Genomic DNA, 27334 nt, shown 5'->3' with positions numbered 1-27334 from the left:
CTCTTTGGCCCTCACTGCATTAGACTTATATACTATATACTTAGACTATAAACTGTGTTACCTTCATCACGATGATCACATGTGTTGCGGCTCCAGACAGATTTTGAAAGGTTGCTGACTCCTGGACTAAAACAATGAAATATATTTAGTTTAGTTTTTGTTTGTGGAACATTTGAGACTCTAAAGTGAATCATTATTTCACTGCAGCTTTTACAGACTGATAATATGATTATATTCAGAACCCCTCTATGTCTCTCTGTCTCTGTGTTTTTCCAGGCGTGGGTGGCTAATTTCGAGCGTCCCAGAATGAACGCCAACTCGCTGCTGGCCAGCCCGACGGGCCTCAGCCCGTACCTGCGCTTCGGCTGCCTCTCCTGTCGCCTCTTCTACTTCAAGCTCACTGACCTCTACCGCAAGGTCAGTTCACGACTCCTCCAGTGGTTTAATATCAGCTCCTACGGGCAGTAGAGGAAGACTTTATCACGTGCACACCTTCCAGGTGTTTTTATATTTGTGCATCTGGAATCAAGCACAATGTTTTTGTTTCATAATGTTTCAACAATTCATTCATTTTCTACAACAAACAACTCTGTAGCCTCCGCTGAAAAATAAAGACTCCAATTACATTTCTATCACAATAGAACCGGCATTATTTCGCAGGACTCTGCCCTCTTGTGGATAAATAAATACAATAAAACATTGAATTATGGATTTTATTATTTTTCGAAAGTGTCAAAAAATCCCAGTGTTTCCTTGATGGATCCGAAGCCCTGGATGAACGTTCAGAACAAGTGACGGCTCGTTCTAACGGCGTAACGATGCGCTGCATGACAGTTCATAAAGTATATCGCTACATAGAGGGATGTCACGGTACCACAAATCTAGTAGTCCATACCAATACCAGTGAATTTCCACGATTCTCGACACCAAATTCAATACCACGGTAAAAGAAACAATAAATCCCATGTAATGTGTACATGTGTCTATATCTATCCTCAGACTGCAGTAGTTTACATTCACTGACATTGTGACATTTCACTGGGTAAAGGCTTCCAGAGGTGGAATCAAGTCATTGTTTTAAAAGTCACAAGTAAGTCTCAAGTCTGTGACTCAAGTCCCAACTCAGGTCTCGAGTCCTAAACAAGCCGTATGAGCTCTTCATCAACTGTAACGTCATTTTAACAGCAGAGTAACTGGATCTAACTGCTGCTGATTGGATGCTGTTGGATCGGTTCAAACTAAGTGGATCTTGTGAGTTCAGTGTAAGATAATCAAATAAGAAGTCCCGACAACATTCACCGGAAATATAGAGTCCAGAGTTCAATAAAAAAACAAAACACCGCTTTTCAGAGATTTAGCAATAAGCAACAAAAGATTGAAGTGATTACATTCTCATCTCTGGATTTGCTGTTGCATGGCGTTGTTGTATGTGTGTGTGTGTGTGTGTGTTAAACTCCGACACAGAGAGCAGAGGACAGAAGCGGCTGCATGTGGTGCTTGGCGGGTGATAATTTCGGACCCTGAAGGCATCGTACGTTTCCGTCGGTACTGTAGAAAACAAGTACCGTCAGTTTTTAGAATTCTGGCGTCGACTTGGTACCGAAGTATCGGTTCTGGTGACATCCCTAGCTACATACATCCGTTACAGAGATATTATTAAAAGTATGAAGGCCCCCCAGAGGGTTAAAGACTAAAGCCTAAAAACATATTAATGTTTAGTTGCTAAAGGAAATACTGCAGCTCACCCAGCATGCTGGTGAACCAAAGTCCTACCAGATGTTTCTAATATAATCTAATATAATAATCTTCTCTGTTCTGGTTCTGTTTATTCTCCTTCCAGGTGAAGAAGAACAGCTCCCCTCCGCTCTCCCTGTACGGCCAGCTGCTGTGGCGGGAGTTCTTCTACACCACGGCCACCAACAACCCGCGCTTCGACAAGATGGAGGGGAACCCCATCTGCGTACGCATCCCCTGGGACAAAAACCCCGAAGCGCTCGCCAAGTGGGCCGAGGCCAAGACCGGGTTCCCCTGGATAGACGCCATCATGACTCAGCTGAGGCAGGAGGGCTGGATCCATCACCTGGCCAGGCACGCGGTGGCTTGCTTCCTCACCAGGGGGGACCTGTGGATCAGCTGGGAGGAAGGGATGAAGGTGAGGAAGATCAGTACGACCGACGATGTCAGACCAGACGTCATCTGGAATAAGGAGTGATTCAATGTTAGTGAAAGCTCCTGTTTCTAAACGAATGCTAGCAGCCTGTTTCTATGACGCCGTATTAGGACCGTGGTTGGGAAAAATACCAAATTTTACGGATTTTACATGATTATCTGAGATTATTAAAGGGACTGTTTGTAACTTTTTAAGCGTATAAATGTACCGGGTCGGGATCCTATGCGCGTTCGCGTGTGGCCGGAGTCTCTGCTCCTCTGCTCCTCTGCTCCTCTGCCTGCCTTCACTCACTCACCACGCTCCTTCTCTCTCTCTCTCTCCACCTCTCACGTGCATGCTGCTCACTCCACACTGCAGAAGAGTTAGTTTAGCTCTGAGAATATCTAGTGAATGTTCAGTGGACGTTTGTGCAGAAATAACTGCTGCAGCTCCTCCAGACCAACAGAGGTTTCCCGTGTCTTGTGAAGTGATGGAGCTCCGCAGAGAGAAACGTTATCGTCTCCGACCAAAACTCCAGCGTCTCCCCCGTTCCCTCCGGCCGCGGTCGGGAGGCTGAGGCGGGAAAAGCCAACACTAGGATCAGCATTGATTCATGGAGAGACCTTGGTCTGGTCAGCTAACATTACTGCCAAGCAGCTGGAATATAGAGTGATATTGTGCTTTTAGCTGACGTGTGTCTCCTCACTGTGTTGAGCGATGCTCCTTCATGTCTATGTAGAGCGAGCACAAGCGCCAGCAACAGGACGCTGACTTTAGTTGACTTAACGGACACAGGTGAAGCTGTTAACAAGACATTTAGGATTCTTATAAATAGTCCCTTTAAGTAATACATTTATAAGAACCACATCGCTTCACTTTTCAAAGTTGGATCAACCTCATCACACCACAGACGCCGCCGTTAAACGCTACCGTGACGTACATGACCTCTTCTGCATCCAGTGTAACATCTGGAGACTCTGTCGTCTTTGTGCTGCAGGTGTTTGAGGAGCTGCTTCTCGATGCCGACTGGAGCGTGAACGCAGGCAGCTGGATGTGGTTGTCCTGCAGCTCGTTTTTCCAGCAGTTTTTCCACTGCTACTGCCCCGTGGGCTTCGGCCGACGCACCGACCCCAACGGGGACTTCATTAGGTGGGTACTTTCCTGGCATCGACCCTTTTTGCCGACCGCTGACCCCCCCCCAGTCAGTGTCAGTGTTCATCTTTGCGTGCCTTCCGATTGTCTGTGGATGTCCATCTGGTGATTGTGTACGTATCTGTAGGTGTATATATATATACTGTATATATAAAGGTGTTGCCATCAGATGATTTCTTCTGTAAAGGCGTAGAGATGAATTCTTCTCTTTCTCTGTTTGTGTTTTGGCTCGTCTGTTTTTGGGGGGAAAGTTCAGCTCTCCCCTTCGTAGATCGTAGCTGATTGCTTTTAAGATGATTGGCCGTTCTCACTTCTTCAGTCCACCACTGTCTGATCCTGGGGGCGTGGAGCTGTGAGGTATAATAGAAGACTTCTGTCAGAACAGTCAGCATCATTTCTACTAGATATTTAGCTCAGGACAGGAGCTGTAAATGTTCAGATATGGGGACGTTTTTCAGCCTCGGGGGAAATCAGTTCAGTGGCGTGTAAGAAAGAAAAACAGATGAGTTGATGGCAGGACTTTTCCACTGTCCACCTGCTCAGGTCAGGGTTGGGTGGGGGGTCAATACACTCTCCTTTGTAACCGCGTGTTACAGTAGACGTCTCCTAGCATCATCATATGTATGTACATACTCTACATATACTCTACATACATAGACTGTAAAACAATGAAAACACCTTAAATCAGATATATGCATGATTATATATGCAAACTTTTCAAAGTAATATTTAAAATAGTAAATAACGATGAAGACAAACTTTCTCTCTTAAAAGAATAACACGTTTCATCCCTCCCGCCCTGATTCCCTCTGTAACCGTCCATCGAATGTCTCCCTGTGTGCTTCCAGACGTTACTTACCTGTCCTCCGAGGTTTCCCCGCTAAGTTCATCTACGACCCGTGGAACGCCCCGGAGTCCGTGCAGGCGGCCGCCAAGTGCATAATCGGCGTCCACTACCCGAAGCCAATGGTGCACCACGCGGAGGCGAGCCGGCTCAACATCGAGAGGATGAAGCAGATCTACCAGCAACTCAGCCGATACAGGGGACTGGGTAAGAGATCAATACGTTAACCCACTGAGAGCCACAATAGAGCCGTTTTTAGTCTTCTTTAGGGGGTCCAGGGGGTCTTTAGGGGGAGATGGCAGGTCAACAGTAGATGTCACATAGAAGTGGTGAACATCATCTGAAAGCTGAGAACCTGAAGATTAATCTGAGATGCAGCTCAGCACTGAGGGTCAAGATGTTCTAGTCATAACTCAGAAATACACATTAATCCCTCCAAAACACCACATTAAGACACCAAGACCTCGAGGAACACCAGAGAAAAAGACATGCTGGGATTTAGGATCAAAAACTTTGACATTTGGAGATTTCTGCATTTTTCGGCGATTGGATGGCGAACACCTGTGTTGTGTAAACTGCTCAGAAACCCCCTTATTGTCAATCTAGCTAGGAAAGCCATCCATCCTCTGGATGCTCTAGGTCTCTAGTTTGATCCATCCATCCTCTGAATGCTCTAGGTCTCTAGTTTGATCCATCCATCCTCTGGATGCTCTAGGTCTCTAGTTTGATCCATCCATCCTCTGAATGCTCTAGGTCTCTAGTTTGATCCATCCATCCTCTGAATGCTCTAGGTCTCTAGTTTGATCCATCCATCCTCTGAATGCTCTAGGTCTCTAGTCTGATCCATCCATCCTCTGAATGCTCTAGGTCTCTAGTTTGTGGCTGTAAAGTTTCATGAGGCTGTGATTATCCTAGAGGTCACCACAGGTCATTTTATACAGTGAGGTCAATGAAATGTCTCCTATGGGGACTAACATCATCACACATGAATCCAGTTGGGCTCATTGGATCCACCAGAGTCTCAGCTTTACAGTGAGACACAATTTATGGAATTCAACACTGTTTAGTAAGCAGAAATATTCAGATATACCATTTCAGATTTGGAGACAATAACACATTTATACTGCATGGAGAGATGGCCGTCTCAGAGGGTTAAATGGCCCATTTGTGTCTTTCAGGTCTGCTGGCATCGGTGCCGTCCACTAATGGGAATGGGAACGGAGGAATGATGGCGTACTCTCCCGGAGAGCAGCAGCCAGGGACCAACAACAACAACAACAACAACAACTCACATTGTAAGTCAGTTTTGTAATAATAAGGATTGTTGTGGTAGATCTACCAACGCCAGTCAGTCACAGGTTATTTCTGTTTCTAGTGCCTGGAGCGTCGGGGAGCTCCGCTGCGACGGGGAATGGCAGCGGGAGCGTCCTCCACAACTTTCACAATGAAGAACATGCGGAGCCGAGCAGCAGACTACAGCAACAGCGACTGCAACCGCACCCACAGCAACAACAGCAACAGCAACATCAGCAACAGCATGGTAGGGCATCGCCTGACAAGGTTTTCTGTTAGCATATTTAGCATTTTACATTCAGTCTGTCTTTTATGCACAATTCTAAAAATAAATATTAGATTGTTTTGGGCAGATTGACATTGAGACACTTTTGATTAAAAGGACTTAAATCACTTTTTCGCTGCGTAATATCGCAGCACCGATACCAGTATCGGGTGTCGGGTCCGATCCTGTGCTCATGTTCTCGTACTCGCAAAACGGTTCCGATACCACTTTACCGCAGCATGACGTTAACCTCTCGTCACCATCTTTCAGGTCCTATCGCACGCGCTCACGCTCCACCTCCCCGATGGTGCGGGCGAGACGGGCTGGTGGTGCGCCCGACCCCGCAGGGGGCCGTAATCTCACCTCAGCCGTCGCGCGCCGGCCCTCACTTTCTACGCCTTTCTACGCCTTTCTACGTGGGCCGAGCCCCACCCTGGGGGCACGACGCGGTCGGGGCGCTCTAAGGACAGTCCGCCCTGGTCGACAGTCGCACCGGGAGCAGGGGACACCGTCCCTCCCCGGCGGGGAGAGAGGGCGCAGCGAGCCCTTTGTCCACGGCCCCGGGAAGCACCTTCGTCCTGAGCCTTTCCAAGCCGACCTAGAGACGGTGGCGGCGCACCGCCTCGTATGCGGGATAATCTATCTGCAGACATTTGACTCTTCCACTGGAACGTAACAACGTAAACTGAGACACGACGTAGCGTAACGGTGCACCGCTTACATAAAAACAAATTGCCATTTATGGTCTTGCTTACAGTATGTTGAATATTATGACCTTTACCTTGAGCCCCGTCACAAACCAGAGTTCAAAGTGTGTGTTTGATGTGTGTGTGTTACAGGATACCACTCAGTGCCAGGCGCCAGCCAGACCATCACCAGCAGCCACCTCTTCCACGAGTTTGCTGTGCCTCAAAGCCCAGGTAGGAAACAGGAAGAAGCTGCTGCAGCTGGACGCTCAGGTGTCGCTTCTGATAGCAATGATATGTACTTTGTTCTGGTGTCACACATCCACCCGGTGGTTAACGCTAACGTTCCTTCATTCAGGACTCCTCCTGCACAGCAGAGGCAGCGTCACAGGAAAGCGGGAACGCGAGTCGGAACGAGACGGGTCGGGGGAGAAGGACCCGGCGTCCTGCTCCGTGCACAAGATGCAGAGGCAGAGTACATGAGGTCAGAGGTCACTTCTGCTCATTATTGTCCCCCAAATGTCTTTTAATGTCTTTTAATGTCACTTTTATGGCTCATATGACATTCAGACTGACGGGATGTCTGATGACGCGGTGAAAATACAACTTGCCTCGATGTTTTATGTTCTGTTTGAGGGCGGAAAGCTTAAGTAAATTGTTAAAATAATATTTTAAAACAGTGTGAATTTAACATATTTTAACTCTCTATAAACTTAAAGGGTAATATACTATAGTTTTATTATTGTTAACAAATCCCATGTGTGTGGTGGCACTTTAACGATAAATTCACAAGTCTTTACCTCTCAAACGTAGTTGGCCATCCTCCATCTTTTCTTCTCTTTTGCTGTAAGTCACCCCGAATCAAAATGCATGCATCACAGTGATGCATATATATATGTATATATATATATAATACAACAGATGACGTCCTCAAATGTCTCAAAGATATTCAGTGTACTGTGATAGAGTTCGCAGCCGAGTGTGACGCAGTCGGGATGAGAATCAGCACCTCTAAATCTGAGGCCATGGTTCTCAGCAGGAAACCGGTGGTTTGCCTACTCCGGGTAGGGAATGAGTCCTTACCCCAAGTGAAGGAGTTTAAGTATCTCGGGGTCTTGTTCGCGAGTGAGGGGACGATGGAACGTGAGATTGGTCGGAGAATCGGAGCAGCAGGGGCGGTATTGCATTCGCTTTACCGCACCGTTGTGACGAAAAGAGAGCTGAGCCGGAAGGCAAAGCTCTCGATCTACCGTTCAATCTTCGTTCCTACTCTCACCTATGGTCATGAGGGTTGGGTCATGACCGAAAGAACGAGGTCGCGGGTGCAAGCGGCCGAAATGGGTTTCCTCAGGAGGGTGGCTGGCGTCTCCCTTAGAGATAGGGTAAGAAGCTCAGTCATCCGTGAGGGACTCGGAGTAGAGTCCTTGCTCCTTTGCGTCGAAAGGAGCCAGTTGAGGTGGTTCGGGCATCTAGTACGGATGCCTCCTGGGCGCCTCCCTTGGGAGGTGTTCCAGGCACGACCAGCTGGGAGGAGACCACGGGGAAGACCCAGGACTAGGTGGAGAGATTATATCTCCACACTGGCCTGGGAACGCCTCGGGATCCCCCAGTCAGAGCTGGTTAATGTGGCCCGGGAAAGGGAAGTTTGGGGTCCCCTGCTGGAGCTGTTGCCCCCGCGACCCGATCCCGGATAAGAGGTTGAAGATGGATGGATGGATGGATGGATGTGATAGAGGAGGAAAGAAACCCTAAAATATTCACATTTAAGAAGCTGCAATCAGATATATAAATATATAATATGAAAAATATAAAATATATATAATATATAAAAAAATATATGATATAAAAAAAAATAACAAAATATATATATATAATATATAATATAAAAAATATAAAATATATAATTTAAAAAATATAAAGTAAAAAATAATAATATAAAAAATATGATATAAAAAAATGATATAGATAGATATAGATATAGATATAGATATAGATATATAGTTGTTTTTGTTCTTTCCCAATAATTTGTTTAGTGATTGTGGATAGTCTAGTCTAAAATATTCACATTTAAGAAGCTGCAATCAGAGAGCTTTACTCTAACCGATTAATTTATTATCGGTAGAGTTGGTGATTAATTTAATAGTTGACAACTAATGGTTTGATCGTTGCAGCTCTAATGTGAACTCTTAAAAACCACCATGAGACTGAACGTATGTCTCTATAGAGTCACAGCTGCTCTACCGTGATTCACCCAAGAATAAGAGATAATCCCTGTAACCGGCCTTATGCAACAAGTATTGAGACATAATGTGCGTTTGTTTGGTCACTCTCATGATAACATCAATACTGTGACTGCAACGATGAGTGATAAGGATCTAAAATCCAGTATCACTAGAAGCTAAATCATCCGTAAAACAACCGTGAAGACGATCCGATCAATACGTCTGATTTGGATGATTAACCGAAACAAAGTCCACGTTGGAAGAGCAGATCGTGAGAGAGATAAACAACCAACTTTAGACGAGTGTCATCTGAGATGATCACGGTATAAGGTCATCACCAGGCGAGGACGAGGTCATCATCAGGTATAAGGTCATCACCAGGCGAGGACGAGGTCATCACCAGGCGAGGACGAGGTCATCACCAGGTATAAGGTCATCACCAGGCGAGGACGAGGTCATCACCAGGTATAAGGTCATCACCAGGCGAGGACGAGGTCATCACCAGGTAAAGGTCATCACCAGGCGAGGACGAGGTCATCACCAGGTATAAGGTCATCACCAGGCGAGGACGAGGTCATCACCAGGTATAAGGTCATCACCAGGCGAGGACGAGGCGCGCTGGCTTTAAGCCGTCTGTAGATTTCCTCTTATGTTTTTTTCCTTCAAAAATGACTCAAACTAATTAATTGATTATCGAAAGAGTTGGTGATTAATTTAATAGTTGACAACTAATGGATTAAGTGATAATTGTTGCAGCTCTAGAATAGAATAGTATAAACAGCTGTTTCAACAACACCACATCCTGCAGCCTCTAAAATGATCATATATATATCATATATATATATATATGTCATATATTTAATACAGTTTAACATCACAGCAACAACGTGCAGGACTGTTGGATCAGACTGCATTAGTTTTAGCTCGGTGTACCTAATAAACTGGCTAACTAAGTGTGCCATGAGACGATGTAAATGCATTTTGAACTGAGATCTTTCTCCTCCATCTGTAACAAGGTGATTTTAATATCTTTAGCTGTATGAAACCATTGTGGGCAATGCTGTATTTTGGAGAAGCTGCTATTAGTCTGGTTAGTTTATCCACAAATAGTCTCTCAATTGATTTCCCAGAAAGTGTTTCATATGGTGTATTGTTTATTGTGATATAAAACTACAGACACGTATAGGCAGGTAGCTGGAACCCGGAGAGATGAAACACGTTGATGCAGGTGAATAAGACGATTGCGTATCCTGCTGCACAATAACATCACCACCCACACGCACCCTTTACGCTTCATCAATGAATTATAAAAGTGATTATTGAGCAACAGTGAATCCGCCCCCGACATAGCAGTGAAATTTAGAATGACAGCAGATAATAGGATGAGGTAACCACAGAACAAACGGAGACCTTCATGAAGTCGTCATGCTCACGATAGAAATAACCAAACAGGCGTTTGGATTAAGGACAGCAGCGATGCAAAACAACGGGTGGAGTATGTTAGCAACAGCACGTCTGAAAGGAAAATAGAAGCCGCACTCTTTCAGCTGCTCCGAAAGAAAAAATACATTCCTGCAAAATCTGAAAATGAATAATAATCATAATAATAATACAAATCTTTATTGTCCATCAAATGTGGAGATTTGCCTTCGGCTTCACAGGTTGGTTAAAAACACATCATAACAAATGCACAGAACAGACAACGGTAGCGGACGCGGTCCCAGTGGGACAACGGTGGTTATGAATTTAGTAAAGATATTGAATTTCATATGAAAGACTTTTTGTAGATGTTGTTGGTTGCTGCAGCGGATCTTTAGCGTCTTCCTGAGGGCAGTTTTAATATAGAAATATAAGAAATAAAAAAAATATATATATATCAAATATAAAATATATCATATAAAAAATATATAATATATAAAATATATAATATGAAAAATATAAAAATATATAATATATAAGAATATATATATAATATAAAAAATACAAAATATATAATTAAAAAAATATAAAATTAAAATTAAAATATCAAAAATATAATATCAAAAAATTATATATATATCTATAGATATATATATAGATATATATATATATATCTATATATATATATATATATCTATATATATAGTTGGTTTTTTTTCTTTCCCAATAATTAGTTTAGTGATTGTGGATAGTCTAGTTTTGTTCAACACCGTGTACACATATTAAAAGTTGAGACACTTTCAACAAGACTTTTGTCGACAGTCTCTAAGATGTTCTGGCTTTATATCGTATGAATCTTATCTTCCTGATTAGATAAATGCGCTGCATTGCTTTTCAACAAATGTGTTCTGTGTTGGCTGTAAAAAAAAGTGTTTAAAATACTGTTTTCCTGATCTTCCCTGCAGACTACCTAGAGCAGCGGCGGTGGTGAGAGTCTGAATCCACGTCCACCATCCGGCTGGCCGGCCGGCCGGCCTGCGGAGAGAGGAAATCCCAACGTTGCCTCAAACACACGCAGATACGACTGCCTCCTCTTCTACAACGCACCTCAAACTGCTCTCTGTCTTAACGGTCAGAAATCCCCCCCCCCCCTCCGAGGTGTAAACACAAAGGTGAAAATGTGATTTTTGACACGATCTCTGGAAGGTCTTTAACATCATTAGAGAGTCCGTTGACCTCTGACCTCTTGCAGCTGCGTACAGACAGGAAGAGGAATGTCCAAAGAAACTAAAACACCTCAGAAACGTACAGCTCGCCAGCAGCCAGTAAATACTGTGTGACCTCTGGAGCAGCTATAAATGTAGGTTATGGATATTTAATATTTTTTTAAAGCTGCAAATCCATGAATCACCTCGTCTGCTCGTCTACACACGGATGTACAGCCAAGCTGATGATGTATGTCGGCGTTTACAGAGGAGGCTAATGTGCTGCATCCCACCAGGAAAACACCGTCACCTCCACACATGCTCACTCCAGCAATATTGTTTTGTCACAAAATGTGATATTTAAAGGTACAATATGCAGGAATGTCCTAAAAAAAATTGTCCTTCTCAATTAGGGATGCACCGATACCGATACCAGCATCTCATGTAGTCGCACTCGCAAAACCGATACCACTTTACGGCAGCGTGACGTTAACCTCTCGTCACCATCTTTCGGGTCCTATTGCAAGCGCTCACGCTCCACCCCCCCGTCGGTGCGGGAGAGATGGGCCGGTGGTGCGCCCGACCCCGCTGGGCCGGGATCCCACCTCAGCCGGCGCGCGCTGGCCCTCACTTTCGTTGCGACACGGGGTTTTGCTTGCACCTTCTGACTCGCGCCTGCGTTAGACTCTTTGGTCCGTGTTTCAAGACGGGTCGGGTGGGTTGCCGACATCGCCGCAGACCCTTGGCGCCTTTTACGTGGGCCAAGCCCCGCCCTGGGGGCACGACACGGTTGGGGCGCACTGAGGACAGTCCGCCCCGGTGACACTTTGTCCACGGCCCCGGGAAGCATCTTCACCCCGAGCCTTTCCAAGCCGAACTAGAGCCGGTCGCGGCGCACCGCCTCGTATGCGGGACTCCCCAGCCTGCCGTGTGTCGCTCACATCCTCCAGCTGGCTGTTAACGAGGGTCTTTTGGCACAGAGAAGTACTCGTATCGGTACTCGGTATCGGCGAGTAGCCAAATGTAAGTACTTGTACTTGGTCTGAAACAAAGTGTTTCGGTGCATCCCTAATCTCAATCATCACTAGCAGTGTGTGGTGTCTGTATCTGCAGAGATACTGCAGTCCTCGGCCTGGATTTAATCTTTTCTTCTTATTTTTCTGTGTTCGGGACGTTTCTGGGCGTTTGCAAAGAACCTTTAAGCCCCTCATGGGGGGGTGTGACCCCCCCCAGACAATAAGCAGATAACAGAGCTCCGAATTTACAAACAGTTCATTTTATGCGCTCTGGCCCTCGGAGTGACTATTAGCGAACGCACCCAGGTAACGCAAACTCAGTGCTTCAGCTTACATTAAAGGTCCTGTATTGTAAAAAGTGAGATTTTCATGTCTTTTATATTATAAAACAGGTTTAAGCGCTTTATATAAATACTGTTAAAACAATCAAAACGCTCAATATATACGGAGAAACACACACAGCCTGTATTCAGAAATTGTGCGTTAGGATTTCTCTCCATTTGTGATGTCACAAATGTACAATATTTAGACCATTACACGGTTTTAAACATTCTAAATGTGTCCCAGTTTACTTCCTGTTGCAGTGGATGTTAATGACATCAGCTGACAGGAAGTAAACATGGACCCAAGCTGTTGCCTAATGCACTAAAACGGAGCGTTTAAGACAGAGGGTGAATACAGGTATATTCACGCAAAATAAAGTGTTTTTTCTTAACATTACAGCATGTAAACATGTTCTAGTAGAAACACAAAATACAAATATGAACCTGAGAATGAGCTGATATGGGACCTTTAACTGTGTCGGGGTCGGGTCGGTGCTCAGTCACTACTCTCTCTGACTCGGGTCGGGTTCGGACTAGGGATGTTAATAATTAATTAATTCATTTTATTTGTGGTTTTTTTTAGAACGTAACCGCCGAGACACAACGGAAAAATAACGTTTTTATTTCTCTGATTCACTGCATTGTTCTCACTAACGCCGCTCCCTCTCTTCATTCACTCTATAGCTCAGTCCTTAAGCCAACGTTGAACGCTGTGTGTTTACGAACAGCAGCCGACAACTGTACCATATTATACCTTTTAATGTTTCTGTTTCATATTATACCTTTAATGTTTCTGTTTCATATTATACCTTTAATGTTTCTCATGTTGTTGAGATGAAACGCTTGTAAATATGCAAATTTTTAACAAAAATAGTTTTTTCCAATGGCCATCCAAAAATGAAGGACGGTGTTTTTACTCGTCTTTAAACTGTATTTAGACCAAACAATTTAAGAGCACGCAGTAACAAGCCTGGAAGATCGCTGCAGGGACGTCGTTGAGAATATTAGTAATTTAAATATTAGTAATTAGTTGAGTAAATTCTCAGCTTCTGTCTCACTAGTTTGCGTGTAAATGTGAGGTTCTTCATGCAACTGGAAGTCGAGTTGGTGCAACTATTCACAGGAACATCCACCACTGCCTGGTTAGCATGCTGGACGTGATCACTTTGATTTCAATCGGCAGCTAAAAACAGCGATTCGTATCATTTTTCTGGACTTGTATATAGTATTGTATCTGAGACGTCTCAAAGATATCGAGAGTAACGAACGCATCAGACCGGTTTCTGTTGTTGGTTTTTAAGAACACGGTTACAGCGTGTCGCTGCAGATCAGTTTGAAGGACTTTTGTCGAGTCACTCAGATTGTAAAACTGACTTTTAGGCTGCAGCATTACGGATAAAGGAGTTCTTGTTTAGGAAGTGACGTCTGTGAGCTGGTCAAGTATGTACATGGTAGTGTTCACGATTTGCATGAACGTCAGTGAAACATGAGCCGGTTCTGTTCTGGATGCTTATTGAGAAATCCAGGTTTTATCTATCAGATCGTCTTTATGGTTTCACAATAATTTGTTATAGAATTATTTTATTTTTTAACGGGACAATCTTTCAACGATATGTTTGATCTGACTTCGCCCTTCAAATGTCAGTCACATTTTCACCTCTCTGTTCTCCCCACTGCAAATCTTCTGCCAACTGTCCGGAGCATCTCTCAGGACGATTCTGTTGCTGTTTAAACTTTTTTTTCAACAACCAAAAAAAACACTTTGCGGTTAATCTTCGAGAGGATGTGGAGGTGACTTCCGTCAAGGACAGAGACAGTTGGGTGCAAACTCCTCTCACACAAGGTGTCATATTTTTTCTAAGATTTCTTATAAAAAAACAAAAACTTGCTCGACAAAAAAGATAAAAGACAATCCAACGAAACCTCGTTCTGTCCGCTGAACAGAAACAGACATTCCTCAGTGTTCCCTCCTGATGAAGGATTCCTACGACTGCACAGGGAGTTCAACAACAACGGATATACTGTATGTATGTGTGTGTGTATTGAGACATTTTGTGACCCGGATATATTTGAAAAATACAAAAATAACAAATAAATAAACAGCTGCAATTTGACCACAAATCTGTTACGATGTGTTGATGGTAAACACACGAGAAACGTCCGTCTACGGGAGGATTGTGTAACGGCGTCGGACAGATGACGATGGTGTCTTATTTAGGTTCCATCCACCCTCCACTGTCACCTTTACTCCTGGTGAGAAGAACGTGTGATTCCCCCTGTAAAATACACCCATGTTAATATACCCACCCTACACACACACACGCGCACACGCACGCACACACACACACACACACACACACACTAAACATTGACATCTTATGCAAACACTCACATAAAAGTTTTAAATATAAAATACACTGTAAATTCTCGAAATAAAAACAATTCGAGTTAAAACAACGTGTTCTTATACGTTAACGTTTCGTATGATGTATTACGAAAAGTCATTCCTCATTTTTCGTGCATTCTCCTACGAATGTCCAGCAACACGTGTCAATTTCCACACATTGTCCCAGTTTATTTCCTGTTGCGGTGTATGCAATTAATATCAGCTGACAGGAAGTAAACATGGACCGAAGCTGTTGCCTAGCAATGCAATTCCATTGAAATGCACTAAAACGGAGCGTGAATACAGGTATATCCAGACAGACAGTATGAGGAAAATAAAGTTTTTTTTTAACATTACAGCATGTAAACATGTTCTAGTAGAAACATAGAAATCAAGTATGAACCTGGAAATGAGCCTTTATGGGACCTTTAAATGAAGTACTCTATTGGTATCGGTATCACTTTAAGGGTACTGGTATTGTACTTTTTTATACCATACCCAGCCCCTAATCCCGTCCAGGGTCTGAAATGAACTGTTTTCACTTCCTGCCACTGTTTTTTTTTTGTCTGCCACTTCTGAGATCTCTGAGCTAAATGAAGGAATAACATTTTAGATCTGATGTCATTCAATGTTCGATATATTTTATACGAAAAAACATTGTATGCACGTTAAATTTCAGTGTTTGAATTACACTGTAGCGTCCGAGAGCGCCCTGTTCTTCAGGTGTGAGATGGTACCGTACACAGTACTGTACTCTGTTATTCTCATCTATCGTGGTTATGTGCATAAAAACACAATTCAAATGATGAAATAAATGGTTGGCATCAGCAATTTTAATGATATATTAAAAGCTGCTTAGAGCTAGTGTTAGGAAGTTAAACGGGTCATAATTCCTCAACAGGAACCGGTTCTTTATCCACATCCTTAGTGTTTTCCTTGCCTGCCAAAGTGGCGGATGGCCTGATGATTTTATCCGACCCTGTCAACAATTTACCCGCATTTGGCGAGTGGCGAGGGCTAATTTCAGACCCTGGTCCCGTCGCCTGCTTTGTCGGTTTGCTTAAGGTAGTAAGTCAGTAAAAGACTTAATATCCCTTTAATGAATTGATTCCAGTCGCCTGCAGATCGGGGCTGTGGACGTACGATGGCGCTCTCTCTTCGATGAGTCGTGTCCGTGTACGGCGCTCTATTATTTGTTTGTCTGTGACCACGCCGCCCTCGGCTTCAGGAGTACCGTAGAGGGTGGATTATAATTCTGTATGTTCTCAAGAGGATTTGTTTTGTAGCTTTTATCAACTATGAAAAAAACAAGTTGAACCAGGTTTTGTTTTTTTTGTTTCGTTTATTTCATTCTGTCTTCTGTGACAGGAAGTTGAGAACAGACGCCATCCATCAGCTCTGTAATATTACGCTCTTTTCTCTGTCTCCTTGTGAAAGGCTTTTCTTCTCGTGCTCGATCATGAGAGGAAATTAAAACTTTTACAACTTGACACCTTTTTGTCTTCTTCATTAGCATGAATGTTTTAATTTAAGAGAACAGGATGCAGCGGCGTTGGAGGCGGGGCCTCATTCATTCCTATCAGAGCGTCTCAGTGGAGCATGAAGACAAAATGACTCGACTTCCGACTGGAAGGGTACCTGGATCTTGGCGGAGTAGCGTCCACTCGGTCACATGACTTTGTCACGGGGTCCTAACGTCACGCTGACATCACAGCTTGCTAACTCCTCCTCCCGGCCCTCGCTCCTTTAACTCCTCCTCCTCCTCCTCCCAGCCCTCGCTCCTTTAACTCCTCCTCCCAGCCCTCGCTCCAGCCTCGGTCTGGGTCTCATTCACATGAACGGAGGAAGGGAAATAACTCTGGATTCAGCTGGATATGCGTTTTACAACTTTTTAGGACCTAATGATTTAAAGTCAGGGTTGACGATGTTTTCTCCAGTATCCACTATCTGTTATAGGAGAGACTTCCGAGAGTAGTTCCAAAGCACGCTGGAGCACACCGATGTAAGGCAGCAAACTTTATTAAATACTAACGTTTCAACGCCAACTGCATCTTCATCAGAGTCAAATGTGTTCTATTGGTTGAAATGGTCTTTCCCCCCTGTAGCTCGTTGTCTACCTCACCACGGTTAGAAAGAGCCCTTGTTGGTGTTTTAACAACGTTTCTGTTATCACTTATTGATCCAGGAAGTTTTAATCTGTCAATATCTTTCACACTTTACCAAAGTACATCATCTAGGGGGTCTCCGTACATCAGCAATGCGCACTTACGTGTTGTCATCGTAGGTCACTTAGACACAAAAACATGGGAGAATAGAGTCCAGGTTAGTTATCCTTTATTTTCATGACATCTTTGAATGAGGTCAGAAAAAGACCTATTTTTGGAATATTCTGATCCAAAAACTAAATATGACATCACACTGTTGGTAAGGAAAGCCCTGGTATATGCCGGGCATGCTGGGACACACACAACCTTTGAGTCAACTGGAGGACGCCAGAGAACTGGTTCCACTTCACTGAAGCGTTAACATGATATAATATAATAATTATAATAATAATAAGGAAACCTGTCCCCAGCCGACTCACAAGCTCCAACAAAGTTTCAGTTTCTTATTTCGCTTTTTGTTCAATCACAGATTCTTTGTTTCCTAAAAATGTCCCACACATAGGAAAATACCATTTCATGTGTGGGATGATACGAGAAATTATAGCCACACTAAAGCCAAAGCATCTTAGGAACAACATGTATGTACGTGCACATGTGAACAAAATGCATGCTGTTAATTTGTTGTCCTGTTCTCTGGGATCATGTGAACATGACATGTTGGGCGCAGTGACTTCCTGGAGTTGCTGGTTTGTCAAGTTGGTGACAAAGACACTGACAATTTTATTAACCCTCTGAGAGCCACAATAGAGCTGTTCTAGTCTCTTTAGGGGGTCCAGGTGGTCTTTAGGGAGTCCAGGGGATCTTTAGGGGGAGATAGCAGGTCAACAGTAGATGTCACATAGAAGTGGTGAACATCATCTGAAAGCTGGAACCTGAAGATTAATCTGAGATGCAGCTCAGCACTGAGGGTCAAGTTGTTCTAGTCATGAATAAGAAATAATAATTATTTAAAACTTAATAGTGAAAGTATATAAGGGTTTAGAACATGATGATAGCAGTATCTGATGATCATCCTCATGCTCTATTATGTTTCATAAATTGTTGCAGTAGTTTTTGGGGTTGATTCCATTTATTACTCAGATTTGGTGCTAAATTTAACCATTTTTTACCACTGGAGAATTGATAAAAATGATCAATAATCCCTCCAAAATACCACATTAAGACACCAAGACCTTGAGGAACACCAGAGAAAAAGACATGCTGCGATTTGGGATCAAAAACTTTTGACATTTAGAGATTTCTGCATTTTTCGCCGATTGCGATGGCGAACACTTGTGTTGTGTAAACTGCTTAGAAACCCCCTTATTGTCAATCTAGCTAGGAAAGCCATCCATCCTCTGAATGCTCTAGGTCTCTAGTTTGATCCATCCATCCTCTGAATGCTCTAGGTCTCTAGTCTGATCCATCCATCCTCTGAGTGCTCTAGGTCTCTAGTTTGATCCATCCATCTTCTGAATGCTCTAGGTCTCTAGTCTGATTCATCCATCCTCTGAATGCTCTAGGTCTCTAGTCTGATCCATCCATCCTCTGAATGCTCTAGGTCTCTAGTCTGATCCATCCATCCTCTGAGTGCTCTAGGTCTCTAGTTTGATCCATCCATCTTCTGAATGCTCTAGGTCTCTAGTTTGATCCATCCATCCTCTGAATGCGCTAGGTCTCTAGTCTGATTCATCCATCCTCTGAATGCTCTAGGTCTCTAGTTTGATCCATCCATCCTCTGAATGCTCTAGGTCTCTAGTTTGATCCACCCATCCTCTGAATGCTCTAGGTCTCTAGTCTGATCCATCCATCCTCTGAATGCTCTAGGTCTCTAGTTTGATCCATCCATCTTCTGAATGCTCTAGGTCTCTAGTCTGATCCATCCATCCTCTGAATGCTCTAGGTCTCTAGTCTGATCCATCCATCCTCTGAATGCTCTAGGTCTCTAGTTTGTGGCTGTAAAGTTTCATGAGGCTGTGATTATCCTAGAGGTCACCACAGGTCATTTTATACAGTGAGGTCAATGAAATGTCTCCTATGGGGACTAACATCTTCACACATGAATACAGTTGGGCTCATTGGATCCACCAGAGTCTCAGTTTTACAGTGAGACCCAATATATGGAACTCAACACTGTTTAGGGACCCCAGGATGCAGAAATATTCAGATACATTTTAGAATAGGAGACAATAACACATTTAAACTGCATGTGATTATCATAAAGTGGGCATGTCTGTAAAGGGGAGACTCGTTGGTACCCAGAGAACCCATTTACAAAGATTAAATCCTGGTCTAGCATACTGCTAAATAAATAATCTGTTTCATACTACTGAGGAACGCAGTACGCAGTATGTACTGTATACTGTGTACTGTATACTGCGTACTGTATACTGTGTACTGTATACTGCGTACTGTATACTGTGTACTGTATACTGCGTACTGTATACTGTGTACTGTATACTGCGTACTGTATACTGCGTACTGTATACTGTGTACTGTATACTGCGTACTGTATACTGTGCACTGTATACTGCGTTCGTCAGTAGTAATAGGCGGTTGCGTATACAGCCCTCTAGAGAGGGACATTCACGTTTTCACGCTGCCACCGTAGTTCTCCGACACGCTTGGCACACGGGAGAAGTTTAAATCGGTCGCAATCTGCAACCTCACCACTAGATGCCACCAGATCTTACATACGTACCTTTAACATTGTTTTTCCAAGGCTGTAAGTGTTTTCTTTCAGCACATGTACAGGTGACACATGTATCACATCACCCTCACCGAAACGTTAGCGTAACAACAATAGTTTTTGTTTTTGAATCATGCAGATGCAAATCATGTATCAGCTTGTACCAGCGAGGCTACAGGTTAAATTATATAAACACACTTACTTCATAATTTACCTTGACATGAACCTTCTGACACTAATAAGTGTTTAAGCCTAATTAAACAGCATTTAGTCACTTGTGCTGACATGAACATGGTGATTCATTGGAGTGTTGGCTCTGCACATCTAACCATTAGGATGATATAATCCCCAAATCCTGAATCATGACCTGTTGATACCGGATATGCTATAGTGAGACACACCGCAGAAAAGAGAGAACGCTGCATAGAAACACTCATCAATAGAGTAGAGTTTAGTCATGGTTTTTAAGTTTAGAAATGCATGGTTGGAAAGTTTAGAGAACACACTCTGTGTGATTTGGAACATGTAGCCAAAATGACTCGACTTTCCAAGTGGAAAAGTATCCGGATCTTCCGGCAATCCTCCACATCCATTGGGCCCACGGAGCAGGCGCAGTAGCGTCATGGATGTATTAAAAGAACTGGATCCAGCGTTGGAGGCGGGGCCACGTTCATTCCTATGAGAGTTGCTCATTGGCGCCAAGCCCCCAGGAAGAGCGCCGGTCGTCGATCCCGACTTTCGTAGTGGCCAAACGGCGGTACTGCAACTTCCGTGTCCGTCACGTGATGCAATTGGGCCTGAAAATACTTTTTCCCATAGACTTCCATTGAAGACGGGAAAGAGACGTCTTTAACTCAGAGGATCATTTATTTTTGAGGTGAATCAACTTCCCAGTATGAACACTCTAATAGTCCTGATTTAAATCATCAGGTCCGAAAAGTTGTAAAACAAACTAATAGCTGAATCCAGAGTTATTTCCCTTCCTCCGTTCATGTGAATGAGACCCAGACCGAGGCTGGAACGCCAAGCCGTCACGACGCCGTGACGTTAGGACCCCGTGACCGAGTCATGTGACCGAGCGGACGCTACTCCGCCAAGATCCAGGTACTTTTCCAGACGGAAGTCGAACCATTTAGGCTTCATGCGCCAATGAGCAACTCTCATAGGAATGAACGGGGCCCCGCCTCCGATGCTGGATCCAGTTCTCTTTATACATCCATGATTGGCGCATTAAGCCTAAATAGCTCAACTTCGGTCTGAAAAAGTACCCGGATCTTGACAGATCTTCGCGGATCTTGGGCACATGGAACATGCACAGTAGCGTCCGCTCAGTCACATGACGAGTTTACCGCATGTTCACGGGCTAGTAGCCTAGCCTACAAACCGCAGCAGCTATTGTTTGTTTAGGAGACGGAGTAGATCATAAACGTTTGAATATAAAACGACTCGTGGAAATCGGTCGAGAAATGTAGACGTTATAGTGCATTTTATCCAGAATAACGGCAGCTCCCCTGTTCACTTGTATAGGGTTACAGGCCAGTCTTGCCTGGTCGAATATGGCGGCCATGTTAACGTACGATCCAGGAGTCAATGTGCCGTCTACGTTATATGTCTAAGCGCTACCCTTAGCCGATTGATAGCTAAAAACACTGGTTTGTTTTGTCCTGATTTCAATCTAAAAGGTAACGTTAGAGCCTCCCGTTGTGGCATTTAGTGCTGCCAACAAGCTTCGTTATTTTAAGGTATTGACTGGTTGCCAATGTGCTGTCATTCAGTACCTTTCCATTCAGTTGTGGTGGCATACGTACCCTCAAGGCAAAGGTCAGGCAGATTCAGACAGGCTCAAAGAAGAGATAGGAGACATCAACAGCGTCGGTAAATCACTTTGGTCTGTGATGACTCCATTACACTGGTAAGAAAGACGCATGTCAAGTTTAATTACTCACAATAAAAACAAATGATTAGATGCCAAGACGATACGCCATGATGTTTCTTTGTGTTAAGAAGGATTTTGCAACAAAGGAAAGTTACCACGATCATTTTCACCTCAGTCTCAGTGATGATTATGGATGTCACGATACCCGAAATCTAGTAGTCGACACCGATACCAGTGAATTTCCACGATTCTCAATACCAAATCGATACCACAGTCAAAAAAACACCAACAACAATAAATCTCATGTAATTCAACACGCACTCTTTTATTAAAAACATTTGAACATTATAAAAAACAGAGGCATGTAGCCTTTAAGTAATAAATAAAAAGAAGTGACCCATTTTGTTCATTTTGGCGTATCAGCGGCATGTTGTCAATCAGATGACGGACGCTACATACTGACCATGAATGCATCTGGTCCATCAGCTCGGAGTAGTAGGAGCAGGAGGCAGAGGATTTATTGTCGAAGCGAAAAGCAAACGCACCTATTTGGCAATATTTCAGGTTTAATCCCAATGCTACAAGGGAACCATAACGTTAATGAGGTAATCGCCACGAGGCGGATGGAGCCGTCACAGCCGGTGTGCACGGAGCAGCGGCGCCAGGTAAAGCCCCGCAGCAAAGCCCCACAGCAAAAGCTCTACCGGAGAGGCAGTAAAGACCAGTCAGCTCTGCACATGTTGTCATCTCTTCTTGTAAAATGTCCGGTGTAATCGGTGACACCGGTGTTGTCACGAGTTTATTAACCGAGTACCGTCACTTTTTTTTAATTTTGGCATCGACTTGGTACCGAAGTATCGGTTCTCGTGACATTCCTAGTGATGACAAAGTGACATTAGGTCACATCTGCAGCAGTTTCTGCAAATGTGTTTCAGTTGAAGCCCGTCCAACTGACTGTTTCTGTTTCAATTTGAGCTCATCAATGGGGAGCGATATGTTGTAATGTTAACGCTGCAAATTTTATAGGGCGGGTCCATTATTTAGCTTTTTTATTTTTTATTTTTACATCATTCTGTAGCTTCCCAGTGGTGTTCCTGATGTATTCAAATACGAACATTAAAATTAGACACAAAAACATGGGAGAATAGAGTCCAGATTGGTTATCCTTTAACGTCATGACATTTTTGAATGAGGTCAGAAAAAGATGTTAGAAAAAAAAATTAATGATATTTTTGGAATATTCTGATGGAGCTAAAAACTAAATATGACATCACACTGTTGGTAAGGAAAGCCCTGGTATCTGCAGGGCATGCTGGGACACACACAACCTTTGAGTCAACTGGAGGACGCCAGAGAACTGGTTCCACTTCACTGAAGCGTTAACATGATACTTCCTGTGATGCTTTTTTTAAGAACGCAGTGTAATATAATAATTATAATAATAAGGAAACCTGTCCCCAGCCGACTCACAAGCTCCAACAAAGTTTCAGTTTCTTATTTCGCTTTTTGCTAAATCATAGATTCTTTGTTTCCTAAAAATGTCCCACACATAGGAAAATACCTTTTAACGTGTGGGATGATACGAGAAATTATAGCCACACTAAAGCTAAAGCATCTTAGGAACAATATGTATGTACGTGCACATGTGAACAAAATGCATGCTCTTAATTTGTTGACCCACAATAGAGCTGTTCTAGTCTTCTTTAGGAGGTCCAGGGGGTCTTTAGGGGGAGATAGCAGGTCAACAGTAGATGTCAAGTGGTGAACATCATCTGAAAGCTGAGAACCTGAAGATTAATCTGAGATGCAGCTCAGCACTGTGTCAAGTTGTTCTAGTTATAAATCTGAGTTAATAATTATTTAAAACTTAATAGTGAAGGTCCTTTCTGACAGTGAAGTGATGTTGTCATATCGCTCCATTCAAAGCCACCAGACTCCCTTCACAAAAACAGTCATTTTAACTCGCAGAACACGGGAGTATACATACAACCTCACTTAAAAAAATAACCCTTTCAGTTATTTCCAAACGGCTAACGTTGACTCTTAACCTACGTCACTGCTTTTTTGCTACGGCTGAGTAGGAAAACGCAGATGAAGACTTTACACTTTGAGTCACATGCTGCCCGAGTTAAGATTGTTATTGTAATGACTTACTCAAGGTACACAAGAATTAATGTCAGAATGTGCTAATGACGGCACCGCTTTGGTTCAGAATGTCTCAACAACTTTTTGATGTTTTGCTGGTACATTTTGTACAGACAATCATGAGGAAAAGAAGATGAATCAGTCTGCAGATATAATGACCTCATGGAGCCGGGAGCAGGACAGTGGAATGGAAGTGTAATTACTCTTTGCTTTGCATTTAAAAAAAACATTGCCACATTGAGATCAAAAATAGTACTGTGGCCCCAGGGGTTGCTGGCACTGAGAAATTACTAACAAATTCCTGCATATTATACCCTATTATCAGTCTTTTAATGATGAGTTATGACTTTATTCTCGTAATATTCTGACTTTATTCTCGTAAAGTTATGCCTTTATTCTCATAATATTACGACTTTTTTTCTCGTAAAGTTACGACTTTATTCTCGTCATATTATGACTTTTTTTCTCGTAATATTCTAACTTTATTCTTGTAATATTCTGACTTTATTGTGTAAATCTCAGATGTTTTTTCCCTCAATGTGGCCTTTATACTCCGTAGTACATTGTCTCTTTGGCCCTCACTGCATTAGACTTATATACTATATACTTAGACTATAAACTGTGTTACCTTCATCACAATGATCAGATGCCTAAAATGGCTCTTTTGATAGTAAAGGCTGCTGACCCCGGCCTCAGAGTATCTGTGAACTTCTGAGAATTCCCCCAACAACCCATTTCATCGGCGCTGTGTAGTCTTGATGAGTAATAAGTGATAAGTTGAGCAACATGAATGTGTAACTTTGGTTCATGCTGAAGCCTCTAGAATGAAAACTCAGCTGAGTCATGTGCGGGTGCCTTGGTTGCTAGCCAACACTCTCACTGAGTGATTAATGTTGGCAGGGATCATTTATTTATTTCCATATTTGTATTTAAATGATTTTATTTTAGTCTAAAGTCTGCAGTGCATGACTCAAGGACCAAACAGTAATAAAGTGTTGTGGCCTGCTTTCCATGTGTGTGGGTGTGTGTGTGTGAAGGGAGTCCCTGTATGGACACATGCAAATTAGAATCACTACCCAGTATATGATGGAGAATCCAACCACAACAACAACAACAACACGGTGGAATATAATTTCCATGCTGTGTGACCATCTTTTGTTCCTGCTCTCTCTCGCTTCCTCCATCTGTAATAATAGCTGCCCACACCTGATTTCATCGCTTCATCTATTTATATTTCTTCTTGTATTATCTTGTGTTCCCTGTTGTCTGTCAACATAAATGTGTTTTATCTTGCCAACAAAAAGCAGTAACGCCGGGTGGTGAAGTGAGTAAAGCAAGAGGACTAAGGACTAACACAGATGCTCGCTGGCTGAGAGAGAAACGGCCACAACTTTCAGTGTTGAGGTCAAGTTATAAATCAGTGGTCAAGATGCAATATGCTCGCAGGGGTCCCGTGTTGGGTGTCCGACTTTCATTCAGAACACCAGATTTCATGTCCCGTCACAGACCTGTGATTGACAACATTAAAGGAATAGTTGACCCAAAAATGATATATAGTTTGCATCATATTGGCTCTCTGTGCTCCCAGAAAAGGACCAGTGTGTAACAGTTAGTTATTAATAAAGTCATAACTTTACGTGAAAAAAAGTCTGAATATTATGAGAATAAAGTCTGAATATTACGAGAATAAAGTCATAACTTTACAAGAAAAATGTCTGAATATTACGAGAATAAAGTCATAACTTTACTAGAAAAAAAGAAAATAACACGTAAAAATACTCCTTTATAATATTCTGACTTTATTCTCTAAATCTCGGATTTATGTTTTCTCCTCAATGTGGCCCTAATACTCCGTCGTTCCATAGACCTACAACAATGATAAATATCAATGTAAATGTAAACAAGAAACAGTTATATATTTCCATTTGTATAAATCCACAGGGAGCCGCTGGAGAGGAGCTGAAGAGCTGCAGGTTGCTGACCGCTGATTTAGGGGGAGCTATTGGCAGAAATGGAATATGATATTAATAATAATGTGTTCTTTAGTGTTTAATCACCTGATAATGAGAGTCGTTGTGTTTTCGTTAGCTTAGAATGAAACGTTTATATCTACATAGGGAGTCCTCCATGTTCTACGGTAGCCCAGAAAGGACAAACCAAACTCTGTTAACTTTTCCTGTTTGGGCTGGAGTCAATAACGTTACCCGCTCCTTTAGCCGGCGCTCTCTCTCTCTCTCTCTCTCTCTCTCGCTTCATTACTCACTTCCCACACTCTACGCACTGGCTCTGCTCCAAATGACCTACGCTACTCTTACAACACCCGGCTCTACAGAGAGAGACATTCGCATTTTCGCGTGGCCAACGTAGTTCTTCTACGCTCTCGGCACACGGGAGAGGTTTCAGTTGGTTGCAATCTGCCACTAGATACCGCCATATCCTACACACTGCTCCTTTTAAGGAGAGCGGAGCGCCCAAAACATCAAAGCATGTCAGTGCAAACAGCCTTCAACTTCGAGTCAGAACAAAAGACAGCAAAAAAGATAACAAAACGTCCGGAAAACGTCTGAAAGCGTCTTGAGCAGCATTATCCAAGTAAGTCATGTTGAGTCGAATCGTGACGTGAATGTTGGCAGAACATAGTCTGCGGTTTGGCAGAATTGCCCAATGGATTATGACTAAAAGAAAGCAAATAACTCCTCTATACTCTCTTGTATGTGATGATGAAGTAATCATTGCTCAATTTAAGCATCAGTCTGAGACGTCACCTTCTTTCTGGTGGTAACTCTACTCCATCGCCATGATTAGTTTCATCAATAATGTGATGCAATCTTTGATGAAACTAATCCGCATTGTGAAATAACTAATCCTCGGGTCCGCACGAAAAAGCAGCTCACTCCGCACGAGCAGTGAGAACTCAAGATCTTTAGATGTCAATATGAAACCTAAGGAAGCGATTATTGAATACAGCTGGCTTGTGATGAAGGACTCATTTCATTTCATCTGGGACTCATCTGAGTGCTGGAAAAAGTCAATGTATTAAAACTAAAAATCTAAAACTTTCCAAATCCCTGTAAAATACCAAGAAGAAAGAATAGTCATGACGTCATAACTTTACAAGAAAAAAGTCGTAATATTACAAGAAAAATGTCGTAAGCTATAGTTGAAGACAAAACAGGACTCGCACATGAGACTGTGTAGGCGGCAGATTGGTTATCACACGCTTGGCGGTGCCATGGGGATAGCCTCCTGCATGCGTGGGCGTCCCCCTGTGTAGGATTCCCCATGCAAATTCCTTGGAAGCATTGGCTCATTGTTGTAGTAACTGTGGGATCCCCTACCACGCCTTCAGCCGTAATATCTTTTAGTATTCCTGCGGTTGTTTCACGGTATCGGTCCATCAGGAGATGACGTACAGGTGCTCAATTTAACTCCTTCACTGATAAACAGGTATGACAGGCATTCTGTTAATCTTTCTGTCTGGTTGTCTGTCTGTTTTATTATACAGAGATCAGACAATATG

At 43.0% G+C, this 27334-nt stretch overlaps 1 protein-coding gene across 1 annotated transcript in view; it reads left to right on the top strand.

Moving 5' to 3' along the window:
* Nucleotides 1–14629, top strand: part of LOC141773303 (cryptochrome-1-like) — a 37638-nt gene extending 23009 nt beyond the window's left edge. The window contains exons 7-15 of the mRNA XM_074645200.1: nucleotides 277–417; nucleotides 1841–2152; nucleotides 3147–3298; nucleotides 4150–4352; nucleotides 5324–5440; nucleotides 5521–5685; nucleotides 6543–6623; nucleotides 6748–6873; nucleotides 10996–14629. Coding sequence (XP_074501301.1) covers nucleotides 277–417; nucleotides 1841–2152; nucleotides 3147–3298; nucleotides 4150–4352; nucleotides 5324–5440; nucleotides 5521–5685; nucleotides 6543–6623; nucleotides 6748–6872 — 1296 coding nt within the window. The 3' untranslated portion in view covers nucleotide 6873; nucleotides 10996–14629. The remainder of the gene's footprint in view (nucleotides 1–276; nucleotides 418–1840; nucleotides 2153–3146; nucleotides 3299–4149; nucleotides 4353–5323; nucleotides 5441–5520; nucleotides 5686–6542; nucleotides 6624–6747; nucleotides 6874–10995) is intronic.
* Nucleotides 14630–27334: the final 12705 nt, after the last annotated feature.

This window comes from Sebastes fasciatus, chromosome 8 (genome assembly GCF_043250625.1).
Source record: "Sebastes fasciatus isolate fSebFas1 chromosome 8, fSebFas1.pri, whole genome shotgun sequence".
Classification (NCBI taxonomy): Eukaryota; Metazoa; Chordata; class Actinopteri; order Perciformes; family Sebastidae; genus Sebastes; species Sebastes fasciatus.
The sequence above is the reverse complement of the archived record's forward strand: the minus strand, read 5'-3'. Positions and strand labels throughout refer to the sequence as shown.